The 25967-nt window shown below is 50.5% G+C and overlaps 1 protein-coding gene across 14 annotated transcripts in view; it reads left to right on the top strand.

Moving 5' to 3' along the window:
* Positions 1 to 25967, top strand: part of HECTD1 (HECT domain E3 ubiquitin protein ligase 1) — an 86868-nt gene that overhangs the window by 41575 nt on the left and 19326 nt on the right. For 9 of the 14 annotated variants that reach the window (XM_078864632.1, XM_078864628.1, XM_078864631.1 and 6 more), the window contains 13 exons: positions 452 to 557; positions 1646 to 1780; positions 3538 to 3677; positions 5071 to 5394; positions 6739 to 6905; positions 7405 to 7581; positions 7805 to 8716; positions 12030 to 12254; positions 17218 to 17351; positions 18362 to 18518; positions 19967 to 20189; positions 21245 to 21302; positions 24472 to 24654. In XM_078864632.1, coding sequence (XP_078720758.1) covers positions 452 to 557; positions 1646 to 1780; positions 3538 to 3677; positions 5071 to 5394; positions 6739 to 6905; positions 7405 to 7581; positions 7805 to 8716; positions 12030 to 12254; positions 17218 to 17351; positions 18362 to 18518; positions 19967 to 20189; positions 21245 to 21302; positions 24472 to 24654 — 2941 coding nt within the window. The remainder of the gene's footprint in view (positions 1 to 451; positions 558 to 1645; positions 1781 to 3537; positions 3678 to 5070; positions 5395 to 6738; positions 6906 to 7404; positions 7582 to 7804; positions 8717 to 12029; positions 12255 to 17217; positions 17352 to 18361; positions 18519 to 19966; positions 20190 to 21244; positions 21303 to 24471; positions 24655 to 25967) is intronic. The other 5 variants (XM_078864634.1, XM_078864626.1, XM_078864630.1 and 2 more) reach the window with 4 other exon arrangements.

The following is a 25967-nucleotide window of genomic DNA, read 5'->3' as shown; positions in this document are numbered from 1 at the left end:
GCTAGGCCCATGATTTCTCCAAAGGTAGATGAAATTAATAATGCTTTGTGGCTGAAGTGAACAGCGGTTGTCTTGTGGGTAGACAGTTTTAACCCCAACACACTGATTTAAATTTACGCACCTACAACCAAATCGCTGAGAATTTGACGGATCTCGTCAAATCTCGGAGGCTACGCTGGTTTGAACCTGGATAGTGCTTGGATTGGCGATCACCGTGCGCTCCAGTTTCTACCTTGATCATCTGTACGCGTCGCTTGCCTGCTATAGCTACTGCTGTTCTCGCATTATCCCAATTGGATTTTCTTGAAGCTAACCCTGCTACTTAGAGCAAGCTGCTAAAGACCGTGCGGCATGGCATGGCCTTGTTGCAGCGTTAAGCTCCACAGGGGGCGAAGAGGAGTAAGTAACTAAGTAACCCTGCTTATTGCTGGTCTCGTGTTTACGTGTGCAGCCATCTGGCTGTAGCCTTGGTGCGAAAGCTGATCGCCGTTTTGGAATCCATCGAGAGGCTGCCTCTGTATCTCTACGATGTTCCTGGAACACCGTACAATCTTCAGGTAAGGGAAGCTCTCATTTGTAAATAGTAGATTGTATTAAACTACGGGTGCATGTAGAGTATGCAGAGTTCCATGTTTACACAGCAGGCAGCAAAAGCCAGTGCATAAAAATTGATTGTATTGGACTTCGACGCATCCACATCTCTGCATGTTAATGTACAGTCATTCATCACTAAGTTGCGGTGATATCACGGCATTTGTGCCTGGCTAGCTGCACTTTGAGGCCACAAGAAACGCTGACAGGTCACGGGACAGACCCTGGTGCCATGGGTTGACTGTCTAGAGGTGACTGGCAGAAAGTGTATGGTCAGTTAACCCCCACGATTCGCATGGCTGGGAGAGGCCATCATCCAGCAGTGGATTGAGTGACCCTCCCATTGAGAAAAGTTGGTGCTTCAACAGAAATCCTTGGTTACTGGAGCTTGAGATGAGAGGTTGGTAGCTTGAGATGAGAGGGAGGGGAGTGGCAAGTCAATTTTGTTTAACCAGATTGAGAACTCTGGAGACCAGGATGGTCTCATTTGCAAGGGTTGACCTCGGTCACCAAAATTACAAAAGCGAAACAAATAAAATGTATGTATGTTTAATTTCTTTCGCACCGTATGTAGCCAACCGTGCTCATCAGAGGTGCGGGGGAAGGACAACAAACTAAACCCAAAACGCAGTTCTATAGAAGTGAATTTTCAATCTAGATTGTTAAAAAGGGCATAGCTCCAGACGGCCGCAGAAGCACATCTGATAAAGTGCAGCAATGAAAAATATTGTACAAACTTACGCGTGTGGAGGTGAGCAGAGTGAGATGAGATGCAAAAGCTGGGCAAGGGAGTGCAAAACAGCAGCACTGTGGCAACTAAATGATCTGTTGATGCCTTGGCAGCGGTGCACAAGCACAATTCGCGTGCGATGAAGAAGGGCCACTGCCCAAGACATCACCTTTTATATTTTTTCCTTTTTTAGGCCACACGCAGCGTTCTTGACTAACGTGTTGAGTTCATTTAAACGGCACGGAGGCTTCTGGCCTCAGTTGGCCCTCGCCTGGTTATTAAGTTGAGGGGAATCTCCCCCGTCTCTCTCAACGCTGCACGCAGGTATTAAACCGGCGTCTCAGGTTCCGTCTGGAGCGCGCGCCGGGGGAGACGTCGCTGATCGATCGGACTGGACGGATGCTCAAGATGGAACCGCTGGCCACCGTGGAGAGTCTGGAGCAATACCTCCTCAAGATGGTAACGTGGCGGCTTTGCGCAGCGCTGCACGGTCCGCTGTGCAGAACGGAGATTTTCGCGATTCGCACTCCCCAACCGTTAGGCTGTGGGTCAGCATTGAGGCTGTGGGTCAGCGTTGAGGCTATGGATCAGTGTTGAGGCTGTGGGTCAGTGTTGAGGCCGTGGGTTAGCACGGGCTATTGATCATTGTTGAGACTGGATCATTGTTCAGACTGTTGGTCAGCATTCAGGCTACGAGTTAGTGTTGAGGCTGTGGGTCAGCATTGAGGCTGTGGGTCAGCATTGAGGCTGTGTTTGTGTTGAGGGACGCACTTATTCCTTTTTGCAGCAGTGTGGTGCATGGCAATAACCCGTACTCGAGTCGTAGGAACATGGTGTCCATGCTGTCCACTGAGATGCTTGCCATCTCTACGCTTTGTATCACAGTAGCAACTTTAAAGATGAATTTGTCTCTATAATATACAGAATTCTCCCACTATGCACAATGGGATACGTTCCTGGGAAATGCTACTTAACTCGAATTTACTAAAAGCAAATTCTAATTTCCTATAGACGTAATGTTAAAATAATGGGTTGCGTTGCATGCTGACATTTCTGAAAAGAAAGTGACTAAATGTCATGAAGTTTACAAAAATGCATATAATTTAAATTTAACATTGTAGCGAATAATAAATACAAATGATTAGATAAAACTTGTCAGAGATGAAGAGCTACGCTGGTTTTGATCTTCATTCTAGACACTTTTAAAGTCTTTCCTTATTTTCTAGATTTCAACATCTGTTGTTTGAGTTAATTTATTTGCAGTTAAAGGTGCCACATTTTGAGCCCGTTCTAGAATTTTCCCCGCATTAGCTTAAATAGTTCCCATTGAGGTCGAGTGGAGGCCAAGCATTCAGGTTAATATCGACTGCCTTTGCACCCGCTTTAAAACTTGTAATTAAAACCTCTAGATGAATACTTTTCCTTTCGCCTTTTATTGCCAGAGGCGAGGCAACGTCGTCATTTACTGTGCGTTTTGCACTCGTCTTTCTAAGCACTTTGCACTTTTTAAATCACCTAACGCTATGAGAACCACACGAAAAGGCGGGCTGGTAGACAGAGGCTGACCACGCGGCATTTGGATTTTGAGCGCTCTACACTGCACGCTACACTGCGTGCTACACTGCTTCACACGTACAGTGTGGTGTTGCGCTGCAAAATATTCCGTTTGCATATGCGAAACGTTAGACTTCTCAGGAAATATGTTGCCTATTGATGGGGAATGAACATGCAAAACAATGCATAGTGCAGCACCAACTTCGGGTGGAGGATTCCTCTATGTCTGTGTGTATATATCTATGTACACACTAGATGTGTATTGATCTATATATATCTAGTGGGGAGCGGTAGTGTAGAGGTTAGCGCGCTGCGCTATGAACCCGGTAACCTAAGTTCGATTCCCGCTCATGGCCAACAACAGTGACGATTATCTAAACCGGTCCTGGGCCTCCCCTAGGCTGACTCCGCCTCAAATGAGTGCTTGGTGCGGTGTGTAAACATCGCCACTGGGGAGACAAAGGCCGCCATGCTTGGTGCTGGCCACCCACTCCACTCGTGTGCCGTTCCAGCCTTCATAGGTGCTTGCTAACAGCACTTGCCCCAGCAGTCTGTTAAGGCTATACGGGGAATCTTTGTGTGTGTGTGTGTATATCTGAGAGTGTCTCATTCGTGCGTTTTGGGATTGAGCAAGCGACCTTTACCCCCCCCACCCCCTGCAGGTTGCCAAGCAATGGTACGACTACGACAGGTCCTCATTTGCGTTTGTGCGGAAGCTCCGGGAGGGGCAGACCTTCGTCTTCAGGCACCAGCACGACTTCGATGAGAACGGCATCATTTTTTGGATCGGCACCAACGCGAGGTAAGGTTATCACGTGCGCGGTTTAAAATCGGTCGCCCGGTCGGTCGGATGATTTCGCGTGAGGCTCATCGAGCTAAGAAGGCAGATGCTGGAACTTTTTTTTAAAAAACGTATTTTTCCAGGAAAGTCACACCGAAGTCTGTAGGACTGTTATTCAGGAGGCTCGTGCCGCATTGGGTTTTTGTTTTGTAAAGATGTTTTCAGCTAATTAATGAAGAAAAACGCATTGATCTGAATTGGCAAATTTTCAAATGAATCGTAGTGGAGGGATTGCGTTCCTGTCAGAGTTTGCAGGTAAAAATCGGTGAGAGCATATTGGTAAATACTACCGCAACAAACAATAAAATTACAAGATACACCTGAAATTAATTGTGCACAAATCTGAACATCACATACGTAAACAATAAAATCCTACAGAAAAAGCACAACCCGTCCATGCTGCGTACAAAAAGTGCAAAAAATTCCTTTTCTATGTTTGATCCCAATAACAATCATAATACAATACAGATCAACATTTTAAGTCTAAATCTATACCAAATCATTTTCATAAAGAGGCAGCTGCCATTTCAGGGATATCTCAATGTCTTCCCGGAACAGTTTTTATCAGTTGCGTAACAATAATGAGGCGATGCATTCGCACGCTGGCCTCCGCTCTTCCGGCCTTGTGAGTTTGATTCTTCCCATGATATGTCCCAGTTTTTTTGTACCTTCGGGGGGGGTGGCAACCCCAGCGATAACACCTTAATTAGGTGCTACCTGATTTCTCTCGGAGCAGTTACGTGTCTGTCTTGACGCAATGGGGTGAACAGCAGGCGTGCAACAATCCCATCCCTGGCAATTCTGGGAATTGTGACGCTACTGGGTCACGATTCTACTGCACAGGGTTACACCGCGGTGGCGAGATGCTGGCTCCCTCACCTGGTGCACAGGAGATCGTTGGTTCGATCCCGTACGAATCCTATTGTATACTTGGAGTTTGCGTGTTCACTCTCTCCCCATGGTCGTGTGGTTTTTTTTCTTTTCTCCGTGTCCTCCGGTTTTACCCTCCACGTTTAGAAATGTGCGTGTAGATTATTTGGCTGCTCCGGTGAATTCCCATGCATGATGATTACATTAGCCACTTGGATGAGCTTATCATGTGTGGTCAGGTCACCTCTCAAAAATAACTTATAGCTCAGTGGGCTTTACTTGGTAAATACAATATTTGTATATTTTATTCATACAAAATACTGTGCATTTTGTATGTTAGTTAACTAAAGGTGACATTTGCATATAAAATCTGCAAAAATCCTGCACGTGCGATGCAGTGCACATAACGACATGTCGTAAAGAATCAATTCTCATCGGATTGAATCAACAAATCACCGCGTGCCGCTCGATGTTCTTGCGGCAGAACCGCCTACGAGTGGGTGAACCCGGCCGCCTACGGACTGGTCGTGGTCAGCTCGTCGGAGGGCCGCAACCTCCCGTACGGCCGCCTGGAGGACATCCTCAACCGGGACAGCTCGGCCTTAAACTGCCACACCAACGACGACAAGAGCGCCTGGTTTGCCATCGACCTGGGCCTCTGGCTGATCCCCACGGCGTACTCGCTGAGGCACGCGCGGGGCTACGGCCGCTCCGCCCTGCGCAACTGGCTCTTTCAGGTGTCCAAGGACGGACAGAACTGGACGACGCTCTACACCCACAGTGACGACTGCGCACTCAACGAGCCAGGGTAAGGGGGGTCCCGCTTATATGTATGTTGAACTTCTTTTCCGCGACATGGCGTCGCTGCCATGTGCGCCGTATGATCTACGGTAATCGTACTGTACCGTCCGCTGTGCGTAATGTCGCCACGTCTTGATTATCGTTGCCCGTTATTGACGAATGCGTTGAGTGTTTTTGTTATTTGAGTTGTGCACCCCTGCTAAGGTGGCAGCAGTAGCAGCAGCACCCCATTATAATGTGTTGGAGTTTTGTAGTGTCCGTGGCACCGCTGGTTATTAGTGCACTACACTGTGGACCGAGTGTTACCCGAGGTTCAATTCCTGATTAATATCCGCAGTGGTTGATATCTGAACCGGGTTGCCGTGCTTTTCCTTCACCGATTCACGCTGCTCATCGTGGTGAAATGTGGTCCGAAATGCATTCCCAGTTCTCATTATTTCCAGAGTAGTCGTGCAATTTATACCGTGCACAATATTTCACGGACTTAAATGACTGTGACTTAGATGTGGAGCCAAGCTCGGCGTCACTCAAAATCCAGGGCAAACGTTGTGGGGCCTTCAAGTGTCTCTTAAAATTCGGTGCAGATCGAACGCTGCTGCTGCAAACGTGCAGCAGCGGGACGATGATGATGATCTTCTTGGTTCTTTCGGTAAAGTCACGTAGAAGGGATGTAATAAATTAATACAAATTAAACAATAAAATAATATAATTCTGATGATGATGATGGCCGCATTCCAGACGGCGGGGGCCGCCACGGAGAATAGACGTTCGGCAGTGACGGGTCCCGGTCCTTGTTGTAGAGAGGAGTAGCAGGTTGTGAGTCATCCTGCTGCTGCTGTGGTGGAGAGTTCCACCGTGAGCTGTAGTGCAAGGTGGCAGGAGCGGAGACGCATACGGAGGCAGCCGTGGAGAAACCACGCCAAGGCAATAACGGTCCTGGTCCTTGGTGTAGAGAAGAGGTTGTGAGTCGTGCTGCTGCTGTGGAGAGTTCCATCCTGAATGAGCCCAACCGTGTTCTCTCTCGGAAGCTGAGTGGAGTTGAGCCTCGCTTGTGCTTGGAGGGGTTGGACCACCATGCCTAACAGGTGTTGCAGGCAGCCGCGGGGTTGCGTTGTCAGCCAGGGACAATGCAGTAACATCCGTTGTTGTACTGTACTCTGCTCCAGCATCTATGCTGCCCGCCTTCACCAACCTGGACAAGAACCCTGACGTGGTGGAGTAGGGTGAAAGAAACCTCCGTGACCGATATGGTGCGAGGAGGCTGTCATCCGGCGTTGGCTTGATGACGCGTGCATTGGGGATCGTATTAATAATAACGCGATCGTTGCATTTGTCTGTTTATTTCTACCAGGTCCACAGCCACTTGGCCACTTGAGTCTCCGAAGGATGAGAAGCAGGGCTGGAGGCACGTTCGCCTGAAGCAGATGGGGAAGAACGCGAGCGGGCAGACCCACTACCTGTCCCTGTCTGGCTTCGAGATATACGGCACGGTCACAGGCGTGTGCGAGGATCAGCTGGGTGAGTGGATAAGCCGGGTGCTGGGGGGTTGGGGGGCCTTGTGTGGTGGGGGGGGGAACCTGTGGGCCGCAGACCGCGATGTTAATTTGACTTAACTGCAAGTGAAGCCGTACACAGTCGTCGAATAACCTCACTCAACTGAAGAATAAGAATATTTATACTGGAGGAATCCGATGAGTGATAAAGTTCAGATCTTCAGCTCCTGTGCAACAATAATTGTCATTAATGAGTTATTATCGGTACCTACCTACGCCATGCTTTGTGCGAGTCCTGCCTTGGGTTGTTTGTCCGATTCCTTTCAAGGGGAGTTTTTTTGCACTTGACTCCCTCTGCAGTCAATCGATCTATCAACAGTGGCAGACACGGGCTCCTATCATGAGAATGTGGAATATCAACCGCTCATCTCAGGGCTGTGAACGTGGGAGATGCACGCTCGGTGCGGGAGGGCCGGCCAGACTGATCGGCGCCATCGTCTCTCTGTGGCTCCGTTGCGGCGCAGGTAAAGCGGCGAAGGAGCAGGAGGCCAACCTGAGGCGTCAGCGCCGGCTGCTGAGGTCTCAGATCCTCAAATACCTGGTACCGGGCGCTCGTGTGGTGCGGGGCATCGACTGGAAGTGGCGCGACCAGGACGGGAACCCCCCGGGGGACGGCACGGTCACCGGGGAGCTCCACAACGGTGCGCGGCGGTCAAACGCGTCTCTCCCGCCGCCCCTCTTAAAATTATAAACTACTTTTTATTATTTCTTGAATAGCAATTTTTGCCAATTATCCACAAAGCCCCATAACGCGCATTATGCACGTTTTATCACCCATATTCAAGCAAAGTTGAGGCTCGGGTCTCCTTAGCTTGAAATCTGATGAAATGTCATCCATAACCGGGCTGGCCTTGCGCTCCGCAGGGTGGATTGACGTCACGTGGGACGCCGGCGGATCCAACTCGTACCGCATGGGCGCCGAGGGGAAATTCGACCTGAAATTGGCTCCGAGCTACGATCCGGAGATCTCGGTGTCGCCGAAGCTGCTGACGCTGTCCGGGGCAACGCAGTCGTGGAGCAACCTCCTGAAGAACAACAGCCAGGAGAAGTCGGCCATGGCCGGCAGCAGGAAGAGCAGCGGCAGCTCGGTGTGCAGCGCCGGCAGCAGCACCGATGTGCTGGGCTTGGCCGCCGCCTGCGGGATGGGTGCCCGTGCGGACGAGATGACGCGCTCTGTGCTGCGTCACGGCAAGCCGTGCCCCGCCGAGCTTCGGGAGCGGAAGGGCAGCTCGGGCGAGCTTCTCGCGGTCTCCTGCACCGAGGGCCCCCAGACCTTCGTGGTGCTGTCCAGCACCGAGTCGCTGCCCGTGTCGGAGACCGGCTCGGAGGCGTCGGTGGACACGGTGCAGGAGACGACGGGCTCCGGCCTGCCCACCGGCGGCGGCGACAAGGAGGTGATCGACGCCGGAGAGCGCGGTGGGGGGGGTGGCGGCGAGGCGAGCGGCATCGCGCTCAACGTGGTGAGCGTGAGCTCGCCCGACGTGAGCTCCGTGTCGGAGCCATCCAACAAGGAGGGCGGCACGCCGCAGCGGCCGCTGGGCTCGCTCGTGACGAACCGGCTCTCCGTGAGCGCGCTCATGGCGGCCGGGGCGCCCATGAGCTCCAGCGCCAGCGTGCCCAACCTGTCATCGCGCGAGGCCTCCAGCCTCATGGAGTCGTTCGTGCGCAGGGTGGCCAACATTGCCCGCACCAACGCCACCAACAACATGAACCTGAGTCGCAGCAGCAGTGACAATACCACTAACACTCTGGGCAGGAACGTCACCAGTGCAGCAAGTGAGTGGGCGCGTACGCGACGGGGATGTGCCTGTGTGTGTGTGTGTTGCTGGATGAATACCGACTTGCGAGGCAATGTCGGATTGGTTAGCAAGGACATGGCTTTGGTCGATGTGCAGCAGATTGCGTCAATGGCCCCCCCCTCCATTGAATCTTCAGAATCTTCAGATTTCACTGGTTCCATAGGCTTGCACAGAGACCCGTAGGCTCACGTATAGACCCGTAGACTACTGTGTGGTTGATGATCTGGTCAGTGTCTCCACAATCGCATGCTGGACTAAGAATTTCCACTTACAAATGTAGTGCACAGATCTGCCGTGGGAAGTGCAGATGAGATCGAATGTGGACCGCATTGCCTCCACAGTGTGACGCTCTAAATAGACGAGGATTTAAACAAGCAACCCAATGAGCTGTGCGTCGTGTGGAGGTGAGTGTTGGTGGATCATGCAGAGGTCGTGGTTTTATGCGACATTCTAATCCATTTGGGCTGCGACGTGCCCACACGATGGCATTACAGCAAGTGGGCCTGTGACTCACATTTAGCGCCCCAACGCAGGATCCTCCGCCAGTATGTTTCAGGCTCAGCGAGGCTTTTACTGCATTAAAAATAACTTGATGATTTATTCCGGCACATTTCTCCTTCATGTTTGTTGTCGCATCGTATTAGTTTTGTAACAATTTGATTTTCAATGGGTTAGTGTAGCAGGTCAATTTCAAAATGTCTCCCTTGTTCAATTGAGCAATAGGGCACCACTCGTCATCTCCGTTGGTTCTCCTGAACCAGCGTTAGAAATTTCGCGTTCCTATGGCAGAGGCCAGTCTTTTATCTCTTTAAGATCTGACCACTGTTGACATCTTGCAGGAGGTGGAGGGGGGCGTCTTGCTCATTGTTATCGATTCAGCAGAACTGAATTTATCCTGGCTGGGATTTGAATTCACTTAGTTCCAGCTGCGAGCTCCTCTTAACTACTGCTCCGGCCAGCAATTTCGTGTTTTCTAACATCGCCACGCACGTGGCACCACGGGTCTGTGCCAGACTCGCACCAATGGGAGTCGCGAATTCAAATCTCGTTCCACGGTTGATTTAACCCACTCTTACTTTTTCTAGAGCCATTCGGATGTGAACACAGTGGGGTTTTTTCCCCTACTGGATATACTGTTCCTGCCATAGTAATGTGGATTGTTTTACACAACTGACTTGAGACCACCGATGGAAGTAAGCGCCCCGGCCCGTGCTTTTATTGAGCAGCAAGGCACCGCATTTCAAGTCGTGTCATGTTTGCTGCTACATAAATAACTCGTAGGCTCGCGTGTGTTATCCATGCGTATCAATGACATACCCCAACCGAAGAGTTTTTTATAATGTATATTCCTGGTAAACGCAAGTGTCACGTTCCTTATTTCTGCCGGCAGCTGTGAAGTTCACAAACGGCGGCCGAAAAACCGGGCTGTAGACGATCTTCGTGAAGTGCAGCGTTGTAGGGCACCTTGGCCGAGACGGGCACTGGAATGGGCACCCAGAGACTGGCGACCAAGTGGAAGGACCTGAAGCCCCGCCAGCGGTAGAATGTGAGGTTTTCATAGTGCCTTGGGGAGATCGGGCAGCATCTGTTGATCAGAGATATCTCATAGCAGAAGGCGAGCATCAGCGGCATCGGCCGTGTTGACCCCTTGATCTTGGCTGATTTAGTATTAATTTGTAGCTCATTTTTCAGACAGGATCAGGCCACACACGATAGTTCATCGAAGCGGCTTACATCATAAACGCACGGGAATTTGTAGTCGTAGGCCAGATAATCTCAACGCATGCCCTTTCTAAATGTGGAGGGCAAAACCGGAGGACCCGGTCATCAATCCACCCGACCACAATTGGCATCGTCAGGGTTGGGATCGAATCCACGACTTCTAGCGTCGTTGGCTTTGGAGATGACGTTTCGTGTGGCTCATTTTACCTAAACTTCACCACAATGAAGACGAGGGTCATAGAAGTACAGTGCAACGATTGGATTTTTCTGAACTGCCCGTAGCTGCCCATAACGTAGCCCAGCGGTGACATCAGTGTTCGTGCCGCAGTGGCCTACGGCTGGGGTGCGACAGCCGACGACGCTCAGCCTAGGCGCGCAGTGCGCAAGTGCGCGTATGTTCTCACCGCCACCGAGTGTTTGTACGAGCAACACGAGGCAGCGGCAGCAGCAGCAGTCAAAATCCGTCCGCTCGGGAGCGTATGCGGGCATATGCTCCAGAGAGTGTCCTATGCTCCCCGTCCTAGTAATGCGCGCGTTGCCCGTTGTCATGTGTACTCTAGAGCCCTCCGTCACCTGACCTGTCAACTGCCCCCCTGTTCCAAGTCCGGGTTCAAGGCCGACTGCCTCTCTCTTTAAAATAAATATACCCACGGTTTCTGTGCTTGTATTGACACAGCTACCAACGCTCCCATTTTGGTGGTGGGGGGGGTGGGTCTATAAAATGAGTGCTACAATGCGGGAAGTCAACAGTGGTCGTCAGTCTGCGGGAGAGACTGGCCCTCACCCGTGGGAATGTGGAATTGTCCCCACAGGCTCAGGGTCACCTGTGGAAATGAGTGCTGCGCTGTGCTTGTTTGATCGGAGTGACGCTGTGACTAAATGTGATTGTATGTACGTGGTGATTATGGAAATCTATATGCGTGTATACCACTTACTCAAATAGGAAAGTTGAGAGTTCAAATCCTGACGGGGAATCTCTTGTGGGACCCTAAAATGAGTTCCGCTTTGTGTGAAGTCAACAGTGGTTATTTTCCATACATATATACCGGCTCCTGCCTTGGCGAATGTGGAATTTCCACCACAGACTTGGTGCCTGCTGATAACCCCCTTTGCTTGCTTGAGCAAGGAGACACTCTGGTGACTTGTAATCTGTTTGAACGTTTAAAGGCCACGTCGGTAATAAATTTAATCACTCTTGCGGGCATTGTCATGATTTGCCACCCCTGTCCGCCACCGCGACTCGATGTCATGATTGCAAGATTTTGATAATTTTTTTGCCTCGTTTGCTGATCGTCTTGTCCTCGTGCGTTCTGACTCGTCCCGTCTTGTTTGTTAGCCTCAAGGGTGACGACGCCTGCACGTAGTTTAATCGCTCGTGAATACTTTTTTCTTTTTTAATGGTGGCCGGTTGGGGGCGCGCACCCCCACCCCCCCGTTCGTCCGCTTGCGCGAGTCGATTTTTAAATCGGTGATGTCGCACTGCCGCCGAGTTGGTTTTGTGTCGAGAGCGCGTGGCGTGACGCGAGCCCGTGTAAACACGTATTTTTTGTGTTTTCCTTCTCTTGCAGCTTCTCCCCTTAGCGGAGCCCAGAGCTTTCCAAATTTAACTGCTGCGGGCACAACGTCCACTGTGACGCTGTCCACCACTAGCGTGACGAGCAGCAGTAATGTAACGGCTGCGCCCACAGGTTTGTCAGTCAGCCAGTCGCTCAGTAACACGCTGACGACAAGTTTGACGTCCACCACCTCTAGTGAGAGCGACACAGGTCAGGAAGCCGAATTTTCGCTATATGGTAGGCTCCGTCTAGGATCGATACACCTACTCTCTTTATATTACCTCTCTCTCTCCTGTTGGTACCCGATACAAAACCACATTGCCTTCTCTTCCAATGCCGTGTGCCAGTTCGTAGGCGCTCCTGCTTAAGAGCATACTTAACCGATCGCCCTGATTTGCACGTGATCTCGTCGGATCTCACAAAGCTAAGCTGGGTTTGAGCCTGCGCTTGGATGGGTGACCACCAGCGCTTACCAGGTGTTGTAGTTTGTAGGGCCGCGAGGTGGCCAGGAGATGGCAGTACTGGAGTGTCAATCCCCACGTACGCATGCTTGGTTTATCTCCGGATTCTCCGGTTATCATCCCACGCAAAGCCAAACGCTCCTTAATGATACTGGCCAAACATTCCACTTGCAGGACCCTCCTGACAAATTGTCTTGGGACTCTGAGACTTTCCTGAGTAAACAATTGGCATTTTTATTAGTATTAAAGATGTTGCGAGTCCCGATCGATTGGGCCAACTCACCAACGTCGGCCCTCCGGGGTTGCTTAAAGTCTAAGTACCACTTTGGTTGGAAGTCAAACAGTGGTTGTTGTACCATGGCATGACTGGCTCCCCGCCATGGGAATGTGGATCTTCCACCGTTGGCTCAGGGTCGTCATTTGGAGATGAGCTCCGGCCCCGTGCTGCTTGGTTTAAGCTCTATTGACCCATTCATCACTAAAACCAAAGATTAAAGCTTCAATTCCGCCTTCACTGTAATGCACGTGTGTGCCGCGATGCACACGATATCGAACTGACGTGAAGTTTAACGTTACTCTACCCACTGAAGGTGGTGCATCCACATGCTTCAGACTTCATTGTGTTTTAATTTTACATCGCCAGTATTGGGATCATTGCTCTTGAAAAGTGATCGCCGCGATTAACGATTGCTCGAGGCGGTATAATTCACTTTAATCCCGCACGCAACGTAATCTGTATGATTTCACAATTACTACTTAGCATTAAGCACTTAAGGTGAATTTAACCGATAATTTTTGCTCAAATGGCAGCGAGTGTTGGCATCGATAAAATACTGCTAAATGTAAGCGGCAGATGCCTACGAAGATGTGACATCTTCACAGCTCGCCGGTTCGCTTGAGCCCACCGCTGCCTTAACCCTCGTGCGGCGGTGAAAGCACTTCCATGCAATGTTCTCACTGTGCATTTTAAAATCGTTCCCCTTTCAATTCAGTGATGGGAAGGTTGCAAGTTCAAATCCCGGTTACGGGTCAACTTGGCCCACCACCATCATGATCTCTCACCCCCTTCCGGAGTCTTAACAAACGAGTACCACTTGGCCGAAGCGAAGTCACTTTGCGGGAATGTGGATTTCCACCACCAGTTCAGGACCAACCAACCACCGATAGGATGGATGGATGGGGCGGTGCCCCCGTTTGTATTCTTGAGCAGGGAGAACTTTAACTGGGATGGGAACTTGTAAACTTTTGCCCACGTGAGAGTCACCAGAGGCACCCCGGCTGGATGGATACTTGCTTGTTACCCGTTAGATTAGCGTTTTTCTAACGTTTTTAATATACGCTGGAGCAATTGGAGATTGGCGTCGTCAAATTCTTAGCCAATTCTCTGAAATAATTACGTGTTTGTTACCGCCTTTACCGGCGCTGCATTTGCATCAATTAGAATGCTTTGGGCAGGATTACGTTGAGCGAACTGCAATCGAAAAACTTTTAAGGGTTCTCTAATTCTTTGTTGGAAGTCCAGCAAAGCACAAAAACACTGCGGTAACAAAAATAGTAAATCACAAAGTTTTGGGAAACTGACATAACGATAATCCTGGCATCTTGAAACTTGATATCATATCGTGATAAATGATAACTCTGCAACGCTGATGGATGCACACAGGTTCGATTGAATTGAAAGTACTTGTGTGTAGGACAGCTTTGAGCTTTTGGTATATAGTGTTATAATTGTAATCGTAATGGTGAGCAGGAAGGGTTTTTAAAATTGAATTACTGCTTCAATCGCTGTTGGATTTTATGCAACATTGCCACAGCTATTCGTTGAAACAGGTACCGTCTGATATTTTTGGGTCGCCGGTAACCAGTTGGCAAGTGGTTGTCCTATGGAGTCACTGGCCCCTTCCATAGGAATGTGGAATGGGCTGCTTCCATTGCACGTTTGAGCCGAGAGACACTTTGACCTTTGAGTAGCTTGGCGATTGTCATCGTCATTGACTTTAATTTCCTAACAAATGTGATGATCACTCTTGTCGGATACAAGATTTTGTTGAAAGTAATATCGTTTCGTTTATGAGATGCCCTGACTATACGGGCTTACAAGGTGTACAGACTCGTTTGTGCCGGGTCTGTCTCCGCAATGGTCAGGCTCTCCCAGTGAGCAGCTCAATGAATTCCATGCGAAATTCCGGCACAGACAAACACCAACGGAATTAATGTCGTGGTCTCCGCTCAAGCGCAGCGAACGCAGCCGTCGCACATTCCACCACTAAACTGTCGGTCCGTTTCCGGATGAAGGTCACCACATACTGTGTCGGGCATGGGTGGGTGGGGGGGCAGAGATTTGTTTAACCATACCTCACCAAACACTGGGCAGTGCGGATTTGGTGAAGGCAGTTGCGCAGACAGGGTAGCGTGTAAGTACAGCGCAGCAATAGCTTTTTTCTGCGACGTCTTCCGTGTCCCACAACGTAGCTCGGCTCTCAAAGCCGCCGCCTGCTGTGAGAAGCAACCTGCCGTTGCGTGGTGGCCGCCCATCCGAGTGCGGTAGCAGGCTCGAACCCGCTTAGCTGCTTCGATCTGACGCTATTGGGCACGTTCCCGGTTTATTTTCCCATAGGTCTCTGCTTAATGTTGCGCAACAAAAAAACTTTTGCGTTGATCCGGCATAGTTTCTCTGTTGGCCTCTCGTGGCTATGGACAAACGTGGCCCCTTCGACTCCGATTACGAGTGTGCTCATTTGAAGTATGTATGCATGTTGAGCTTCTTTCGCACCGTACGTAGCTAACCGTGCTCATCGGAGGTGCGGGAGAAGGACACTAAACAAAACAGAAAAAGCAGTTCTAAAGAAATGCGTTTTCAATCTAGATTTTCAAAAATGTGCCTTGCCCGTTGTTGCGTGTGCGACCTGAGATTCACGCCCGGACAAAAACGGCAACGCGATTTTCCGCGAGCCACTAGTCGTGCTTGGATTTGCGTTGAGATATCACTCCCTTGGACGAGCCAACACTCGCCGGGATTTATCATGAAGTCAGAGTGTCTTCCTGCTCAAGTGACATACGCCGGTGACATTAGTTTCGATTTGTGTGGCCCTGAGGCAGTGGTGGAAATTACACATTCCCTTGACAGGGGCCGGTCTTTACATAAAATAACTTCTGTTGACCTTGTAAATGGTGGTACTCATTCTATCGACCTCGGAGGGATGTTGTATGTAGTCGACCCCTGACCCAGGATTTGAACTTATAACCTTGTTATTGTGAGTCGAGTGCTGTAACCGCAGTGTTGCTTGCCGGATGAGTTTGATGTCACAATATTCGCTAAATGCGTGGCTGTTTGCATAAATACCTGAAGTGAAACTCCACCTTTGTGTTTAATTTCATAGCTGGCCAAATGTTTAGAATTAATGGTCTCAGCAATGTCACTCAATGACTCCACGTATTAAATTTGGAATATTCCACTGCTGAGGAATGAAGGAATTTGGTTTGTTTGATCAACATTAAATATGTGGGGCATGTGAAAGGTCACGCGCTGGTGTGGTTATAGATGCCCGTAAAAATTTACCTCTCTCGTAGTTCTGTGGTCTCATCTTTTGGGGCCGCTCTCCGACACGGTGTGCTGCCCCCCTGCTCACCATGAGAATTCGGAGCGGAAATCCCTCGTCTCGTGACAACCACGTTGCCATGGAAATGCAAATCGAGGAAGAAGTAAATAAATAAAGTGACAATATAAAATAACCTGAGCATGTACTACACGCCGCTCGCTAAAATGCCGAAGGGACTCAAAAACACCTTGAAATCGCATTCTCAAACGTTTAAAGGGTGTCAGCTGTCCCTGTGCGGCGACAAGGCGGCTCAGCGCCAGGCCTGCAATCAACAGGCTGCCAGGAGGGAAGGGAGGGGGCAGTGATTTCTGTCGGGCGATTTTTCGAATTTTGGCAAATTTGGACCGTGAGGCCAGCCACGCAATGGCCTGCTCCGACGTCAAGGGATTTTTAACGTCCGCTGTCCAGCAGACGGCGTGTAGTAATATTACTGTGGTTAATTAAACACCAAAGGCATACAGCAGTGCCGGGTTAGTGATACAAATCACTTAAGGTCTTTCATGCAACTAGCCACTTGTTCCTATATGTCTGTTGTCGCTTTGCGGGTGCGTGCATGAGTCTGTGTGTGTGCATACCTGTGTAGGTGGGTGGGTGCCCGAGGCTGCCTGTGTGTGTGCGTGCCAGAGTAGGTGGGTGGGTGCGTGCGTGTGGTTCACTCCTGGCCACCGTATCAGAACCGTCTCCTGGGACTCTCCCCTAGATTAATTCAGCCTTACATGAGTACCCGATGCGGCGTGTTAAACGTCAGCGCTGGGGGAGACAAAGCCGGCAGCTTGTGGTGCTGGCCACATCACCTTCCCCTCACGGTGCCGTTCCTGCTTCGAGACGTGCAGTCTAACGGCGCTTAGCCCAGCAGCCTTTGTGCGGGCTGTACGAGAGATTAATGTGTGTTGTGCGTGTGACGGAGAGAGAGAGAGGGGGGAGAGAATGAGAGACGGGTGGGGAAGAGACTGGTAAAACTAAAATGTTCCTATATTTTTCAATATAGATATATGTATATAGTGATGTGCTGACATGGCTTGCGAGCGACTGTGTAACGACGCTGTGATATCATCGCACACGTTCAAGGTAAACTGCGCGTGTGCTTTACCGCACCGTGTGCGTTCCTGTCCGCTTTCCCCCCTCCCCCGCCGCCTGCAGACTTTTTGGACAGCTGCCGTGCAGGCACGCTGCTTGCCGAGTTAGAGGACGAGGATGATTTGCCAGAGCCAGACGAGGAGGACGATGAGAATGAGGACGAGAATCGTGAAGACCAGGAGTTCGAAGAGGTCATGGTGAGTTTTATATTTTAGTGTCGCGTCAAAATGCGGTCCCAGCCAGGTGGCGTTGTGGTTTAAGAGTTCACGAATAATCCGAAGGTCGCGAGTTGAAATCCTCGTTGAGGGCTCGTTACCATCGTCATCTTCATCATTACCTTTGTGGTTCATCAAATAGTGGACCACTTTGTGAGATGGCAACGATTGACCTGTGGAGTAGTTTCTCCCCCCCCCCACCCCGTCATGGGAATGTAGATTTACCACCGCTGCCTCAGGGCGAAAAATATAGATGAGAACTGTGTTATGCTCGTTATGTAAAACTTTGTCTCCCCATTAAGATGTTAATTACCAAGTAAAGTCTGACACTTGCCATATCGAATGGAGATGTCAATAGCAGTATAGTGATAATAAAAGGGCACTTTGTTTTTATCTGGGATCGATAAATAACTGCCACCATTAAAGTAGTCAACAGACAGGCCTCTGACATGGCAATGCGGAATTTCCACCACCAGCTCCCAGGGCTGTAACACGACGATGTGAGCTTGCCCTATTTGTATCACCGAGTGGAGGGATACTTTGACTTTGGGTGATAACGAAAAGACGGCGAACACCTTACAGATACTCTCTTGAAAAGCGACACGAGAGATTGGTGCCAGAAAGATGTGGCACTACTTGAGCACATTGGCACAAGACCGAGGAAAGTGGAAACAAATGACGAAATGTGCAGTGGACACTTTTACGCGCTATCTGCCCATGGATCGTGATGATGATAACAAAAGCGCTTGGCTGTTTACAACATTCTGAATAAACCTTAAATCTTGACTTAAAGTTTTCGTGACTGCAGGAATTCATATTCTTTGGTCTTTCGGTTAAAGTCACATAGATAGGTTAAAATAAATATTTGTTATTTTTTTTATTTCTTTGAACCTATCTACTTGACTTTACCGAAAGACCCAAAGAATATGAATAAACCTTGTTGAGCGGTTCCGTCTGTAGCGGTGAGATTCTCATCTCCGTTTCGTTTTTAGGAGGAGGAGGAATATGAGGTGCGGAGCGGACGCAGACGCATGTGGGATGACGACTTTGTCCTGAAGCGACAGTTCTCCGCCCTCGTTCCGGCCTTTGATCCAAGGCCTGGTCGCACCAACGTTCAGCAAACCACGGATCTTGAAATCCCACCTCCAGGTAACCAACGCAGACGCAGTGCAATCTAGACCTGTGTAAGGGTGACAATACAGTAATACCCCGATTTACGTCTCCTCCTTTTACGTCGTTTTGCAAATAACGTCACTTTACTGTATGTACCTATTTATGTTGAACTTCTTTCGCACCGTATGGAGCCATCCGTGCGAATCGGCGGTGCGGGGGAAGGACGACAAACTAAACAAACAAAGTAGTTCTAAAGAAATAATACGACTACCTGATTTGCGTCGCCTCAACCCACACTTCTGTCGCCGACAACATCATCATCTGTCCTTTCTCGTATCCGTCACCTCCTCGGCCTTCGCCTCCACCCACTCCCCTGTCAATGGCCTTCGATTGACGTCGTTTCGATATTCGTCCGCACTTTTCAGGAACACATCACCCCATGACGTAAACCTGGGAATTACTGTCGTAATAATAGTTTAGAGGTCGTTGGTAAAACACTGCTGGATGAAGGAGGCCTCACCTCGTCGTGTCCGCTCATGTTCTGGGCACCCTCCCCCCCCCCCCCCCACACTTTCACCAACCCGACCAGTGCGGGTTGATGAAGGTTGAGGAGTCGGTGGCGGGGGGGTAGCCAGGACCGGTTCAGGTGTCACTCGTCGTTGGTGGACAGTCAATGGGCAGGAATCCAACTCGGGTGGCCTGATTTGTAGCGCATTGCCGCTAACAGCTGTGCCACAAATCCAGCCTTGGGATTGTTTGGCCTGGACGAATTGTGCAGCCGGGTGGAGCTGTGATTAGGGAACCTGGACTCGGTCAAACGAACGGCCGCATGTAAAAATGTTGGTTGCAGATCGACTCGATACTGATCTCCCTTATTATGCCCGCCATATAAATGTGGATTTCATGCCCCAGGTTAAGGGCCGCCGGCGATGATGAATGCTGGCCCACACTGCGATGGCCAATTGAGTTTCATGCCGCACAGAGGTGATAATACCCTAGCCTCACGACGAAGGTATTCACAGTTGTTGTATCGTGCGGGAGCGGTGATAGCGCCATGCGCACGATTTTTGGTCTCGTGGATGATATATTGAAGGCTTTTAGAGACGTACAATGGAATTGAGAATGTACACTGACAGCCCCTTTTGTCAGTCCACTGCTGGATGAGGGCCTCCCCATGCCGTGCAGGATGCGGGGCTTATTTGACCTTGCCTTATCCTGGCAGATGATGGGATCGTAGACGTTGGGGCATAGTAGTGGACAGCAATGAATTTTGCCGCACAGCCTCCTGCTGACAGCGTAGCACCATAGCAGCCTACGGCACCTGCTCAATGTGTGTGGTGGGCGCCCATCAAAGCCTGCCTCGCTTCCCAGATCTGTCGAGATCGGACGCGTTCCGGGTGATTTTGGTCATCGGCGTTGAGCGTGTGTGACGTACGCGAGGTGTCGAAGCCGTCACCACAACTCCCTTCGTTTGTCGTTTACAGGCACGCCGCACTCCGAGCTGATCGAGGAGATGGAATCGAGCTCGTCTCCACAGCTAGCCATCACTTTGAAAGCCTCGGGCCTGGGAACAACCCAGGATATTGACCTACCCTTCTCGTCTCCCAAAGCCACCATCTTTGCCTGTGTCCAGAAGTTGCTGGAGCAGACGAGCAACGGCGACGTCAAAACGGAAAAACTCAAACGCATCTGGGAGCCCACGTACACGTACGTGTCGACTTGGGCGAGAACGCCCGTTTCCACCACTCGAGAGTGTGGCAAGGCGGCCGGTCGGGTGGCGCCGGTGGCGTAGCTTTAATGCCACTAGCTCAAAACTGCCATTGGAGTTGTCAATAATAGCAAAATAGATCGTGCAGCAAAGCCTCACTGGGATCCAAGATGCTTTTTCGGAAGGGTTTATCTTCAATGCCTGTGGAGAGGATGCCAGAATACGTGGAGTAAACTCGCGACGCGTATGAGGGGGGGGGGGGGGGATGGCAACGGTCCGCACAGACAGACGGGTTGATGAACCCATCCCTGGGCCACCGCTCACAGCCTAGAAGTCTCACAGAAACTACCAATATTTATATGATCCGTCACTTACATGGTTTGTCATCGTTTATTATCACCTAGTAAGGCATCCTGCTCCGGCTTAACAAAAGATCCCCCGCAGCGATTAAGAATCGCGAGCAAACAGAGGGCCGCTGTTCGTAGGCAGCAATAGCAGCAGCGCGCAGGGCCTTATATCAACAACCGCAAAACCAAGTCACATTGTGTACACGGGAGGGCACAATACAACGAGCACGGCGCATAACTCGTGTGATAGTGACATCGCAGTCAAAATCTTTATTCAGACTGGGGGAATCTTATGAGTTGTGAAGCTCTTTATTATTCACGGATGTCCAGCAGGAATGCGTCTGCACGCTAAAGTTGTACTCGGTATCTTACACACACGGTGTGGCCACGCCCATTGGGTGTTTCCACGAACAAACGAGAGCCGCGTTCGTAAATTCACTTTGACTCCTCTTGGCTTCTTCCCATCGCCAGCGTTATATTGACTTATTTTGTGATGTAAAGCTATTTGAGTACCTTGTAGAAAGTTGCTGTAATTTATTATACTTATTATCGTGATATATTCAAATGTATGTAATATTCATTGTCTTTGGGTCTTTCGGTGTATGTAAGTTAAACTTATTTACTTATTTTGCACCGTACGTAGCCAACCGTGCTAATCGTAGGTGTGGTTTCTTCCCCCCCCCGCCTCCGCTCATCGTGACGTGAAGGATCGTGTACAGCGAACTCAAAACATCGAACAAAGACAAGGACGACGAGGACAAATCCGTGAGTAGCCACGTGCTGGCGCGTGTCCTGTGTTTGCTTTACAAGGCAGCTGCGGCATGCCGCGTGACGTCACGCGGGCTCCTGTTCCTCGCCCCCCTCTCGGCACGGGCCGCCAAGCGTGCTCGTGGACACTGATGACTTTGCAGGCCGAGTTGAACTTTCACCGAAGTGTGCCACTCTTGCACCCCTTTCCTTCCTCCACCCCCACCTTTGGCCATCCTCCCGCCCGGTGGATTTGCCGTCCGCGCACTCCTCGGCTCGCGCCGTCTGCGCGTCGATACGCCGGTCGATGCACGCGCTGTCTGAGATGCGTTTATACGGACGTATATACGCACAGAGACAAAGATCCCTCGTATAGCCTTAACAGACTGTTGGGGCAAGTGCTTTTCGCGAGCACCTATGAATGCTGGAAAAGAACACGAGGGGGCGAGTGGCCAACACCACGCTTGACCGCCTTTGTCTCCTTTTTACACGTGTACACGGGCAGACACGTGCTGACACGTGCTGCCATGCGCACACGTACTTTACGCAACACCAGCTGCCATTCGCCACCAAGCGACGGTGACATCTTTACAGGAACTGTGCCAGGCTAGCTGCTGTTGGAGGCCGTGTGAAGTGTCGAAGGCTCGCGGGATTTATGGAACAGACCCAGGTGTTATGGGTTGAATGACCGAGATGACTATCGGATGGCATGACCTGTGCTTCCGAATTTACCACCTTGCGCTCCGCTCGTTGCGAGCTTTGCTCCTCTGCCCTACTTTCTTGTTGGAGGTTTGGCTGCCTCCAACTGCCCAGTGGCAGCGTCCTTCACGAGCCTCCTCCACAGAGGCCGATCCTGACACTCCTCGTACCGGTCTTCGGAAAGTCCAATCAACTCCAAATCCTCCCGTAACCACATCAGCCCATCTTTTCTCTTGCCCCTTCCGTTCGGCCAAACAGAAGCTACTTGGGGCATGCGGGATACGTGACCCAGTCAACGGAGCCTCACCTCTTGGAGGACCTCACTGATTGGACTGTCCAGATCTTTTGACAATCTCGTAGCTCTTTGTACAATCCAGCATCTTTGAACCCTGGATGGATCGTAGGCAGGCCAGCCTCAATGTTTAAAGCTGGTACACCATTTCCTCTAAAGGGATCCAAGTTTTTCGCAAGCGTAGGGAAGCAAGTAGATGTTGGTGTGTATGTGTTCATATGCCGTATAGTGAGCCTCTTTAAAGGATGACACAGTACACGGAGGGAGTGGGTGGCCAACACCACAGCCTTTGTTACACAACACACCAGGTATTCATTTAAGGCTGAGTCGACCTCGGGGAGGGGCCAGGACCATTTCAACTATTCGTCGCTGTTATTGCTCGTGAGTAGGAATCTAACTCAAAGCGCGGGTTCGCAGTGCAGAGCGCTAACCACTTCACTGCCGCTCCCCACTCATAGATGCTTGCTTAACCGCACTTGCTCCAGCAGTCTGTTAAAAGGCTATATAGGGGATATTTGTCTTTGTGTACAGTATAGCATAGAGGTATGCTATACAACATATACATTTTAGTTCTGGTGTTCATCTTGGTGGTGCTGGTGGTATTAGTAATACACAGAACATTTACACCATCTCTCTTAAGTGTCCCACCATCTCCCATCTCTTTTGAGATCCATCGATCCCAAACATCTCGCAATCCACCAACCTCATCTCTTAATGCCACACTGGCGCACAGCTGTTTTTGATCGTCGGTGTCGCTCCCCACCGAACGATGGTTTACCGCTCATAAAGTCAGGCAGGTGCTGAGATGTTATCTTCTTCACCTGGTACGCAGAAGTTCGTTGGTTCGATCCCATACCCAGACGATGCCTATGTATATATGGAGATCGCATGTTCTCTCCCTCCCTGTGGTGGTCACATGGATTTTGCACAGTTTTGGCGGCTAACATTTAAAAACATGCGCTTGGATTGTTTTGGCTGTTGCCATCAATTCCCACACATGATGATGAAGCCACTACGATGAGCAATCGTGTGTGGCCAGGTCGCCTCAGAAAAATAGCTTTTAGCTCGGTGGGCTTTACCTGGTAAAATAGAATGGTTTAGTATTTGTTGCCCGATACAGCCATTATCACACAACTTTGACTCTCTCTGCCGTCTCGCAGACGTGACAACAATGATCCCCCGTGTAGCCTGTAACGGACTGTAGGGGCAAGTGCTGTTAGCGAGCACCTATGAAGGCCGGCACGGTACACGAGGGGGTGGGTGGCCAGCACCACGCCCGACCGCCTTTGTCTCCCGAGTGGCGATGTTTACACATCGCACCAGGTACTCATTTGAGGCTGAGGCGACCTAGGGGAGTCCCAGGACCGGTTCAGATAATCGTCACCGGTGATATGCGTGCACACACACACTGTGCGAACCCCTGCACGTGATTTTGGAAGCAGGCGTCGCCCCTTCTCCTCTTGGCCCCACCCACTTTCTGTTGGTCCCGCCCACTTCCCTCTGGCCCTGCCCACTCCCCCGTCAGTCCCACCCCTCCTCCATTGCCCCCCTCCCCCCCAACCCGCTCACCCACCCACAAACCTGTTGGTCCCCGATTAATTATGATCAATTTCATGCATCTTGGACAGCTTTTTTTTGATATCGGTATTCGCGCGGTGTACCTTGTGGACGCGAAATCCTCCGCACAGCAGAGACGTGTACATGCACGCGGAATATTACCGCTGACCAGATACAGCAAAAAGCCGGCTCGTCTCTAAGAAATAAGCCAAGACGCAAGATAACGAAAGTAACGCACGAGAGGGGGTCTTGTGGCTCGGTGCCCTTTGACCTTTAGGTGTTGTGAAAAACCGCCAGGTTATGGCACACGCTGCCGGCCTGGCGCGATTGATAGCGTTCACGAGCGGTGGTCCGGAAGTCAAGTGATGCGTGGGAGCATTTCGCCCACACTGCATAGGAGTGGTAGTAGCTCTCACCTCCGATTAGCACGGTTGGCTTAGTACGGTGTGAAAGAAGGTCAGCATATTTACATAGCAGGAGTAGAAGGTGCAGCAGCATCAGCAGTGTCCATCCTCTCAGCGCCAAACCAAGGGGGGTGGTTCCTCTCCTGGTGCAGAGTTCCCTTTCCATCCCCAGCCCTTGACAGCAGCTGTCAACTCTTGCCGTGTTGTTGCCTGTTATTGTTGTCTTCCCCCGTAGGGTTGCTGGTCTGTGGAATATGTGGAGCGCTATCTGGGCACTGATCACCTTCCCAAAAACGAACTCATAACGTTCTTGCAGAAAAGTTGTGACACTCATTTTTTACGGACGTGGAAGTTAACAGGTGCAAGCAAGAACATTCGAAAGAACCGAAATTGCTCGCAGCTAATTTCTGCGTACAAGGTATGAAAAGACTACCGTGTCCTTTATTTAATAACGTCTAAAGCTAGAAGCGACGTAAATAAAACAAACGGCTCCAGCTCTTGTAAATACATTCTTGTACGTAAACGTAGCTGTGTGTGTTTGCCCGGGGGTCGCACGACACGAGCTGTAGGCTTTGTTGTTAGCAAGAAGAGGAAACGTCAGGTTTCATTTGCTATGTGGCGAGCGCACCTCTTGCACTGGAATAAATGCCGATGTCTCACCCAGGGCTTAATTTCTCACTAAATGTTGTTCCGGATCACGAGTCGACAGGAGTAGGCATGTGACTAGGAGCCGCCGTCCAGAGCGAGAGGCAAACTCGACGCGCTGTGCCTGGTGAAAGGGAATTTTGTTCTGGCTCGCTGACCCAGACACACCCAACCTGAAATTAAGCCCTGGTGCCAACTAATGTGAATAAGAGAGGCAATTTGTCTGTGTTCGGAACTTTAAAAGGTGTGTAAACGTCACGTCCGGAGATCGTTTCATGACGGTCGGTCGTTTTACCACAGAAAATCCCCCTCTGCGCAAGAGCTCCAAATGAAACCTGTCTTTGTCCCATGTCATGTTGTGATGCCAGTGGTGCAATCAGAATCTACTGGATTCGGGGTATAAAAGCAAAAAAACAAACAAAGAAAAGATCAAATTATCGTAATCGAGCCGGGTTGCACCTTGGGTCGCGTCAACGAGCGACCCTGCTTGGTCATCTTCAGCCGAGCGCGTGTCGGGACCTGTGAAATGCAGAGGTTGACCGAAACCATCGGTCAGCCTCTGCTCCTCAACGGGAAGTTGCTGCTTCTCCACAACTGCCCCCCCACCCACCGTCTGGAATTCCCTACCGCAAAGCACCGTGTTCACACCGCCAAATCCCCTCACCCTGTTCCAAGTCCCGGGTCCTCCTCCTATGATTGTCTCTGCGAAATCCTTGAGCATACCCTCACCAAACCATCCCTCTTGCTTCTCTTTGCTCTAGCTTCCTACCCCCCTCCCCCCTCCAAAACCCTCACAGTGCCTTCCCCTAAACAAGCACTTCTTACTGCCAGTCCCACTGACACACGGGTGCCCCCCTTCCCCTATTTGTTATGCCGTCCTAATAGGGGCACCATGGTGGTGAGATGTTAACTACCTCGTCTGGTATGCAGGCTGTGGGTTCCATCCCGAACCTGATTGCCTGTTGTATATTTGGAGTTTGCATGTTCTCCCTGTGGTTGCGTGGATTTCTCTCCGGGTCCTCCAGTTTTTCCCCTCTGCATTTAGAATCAACATGCGTGCTGGATATTTGGCTGCTGTCAATTTGC

This window comes from Lampetra fluviatilis, chromosome 18 (genome assembly GCF_964198595.1).
Source record: "Lampetra fluviatilis chromosome 18, kcLamFluv1.1, whole genome shotgun sequence".
In the NCBI taxonomy this organism is placed as follows: Eukaryota; Metazoa; Chordata; class Hyperoartia; order Petromyzontiformes; family Petromyzontidae; genus Lampetra; species Lampetra fluviatilis.
Note: the sequence above shows the minus strand (reverse complement) of the source record. Positions and strands in the feature narration are given on the sequence as shown.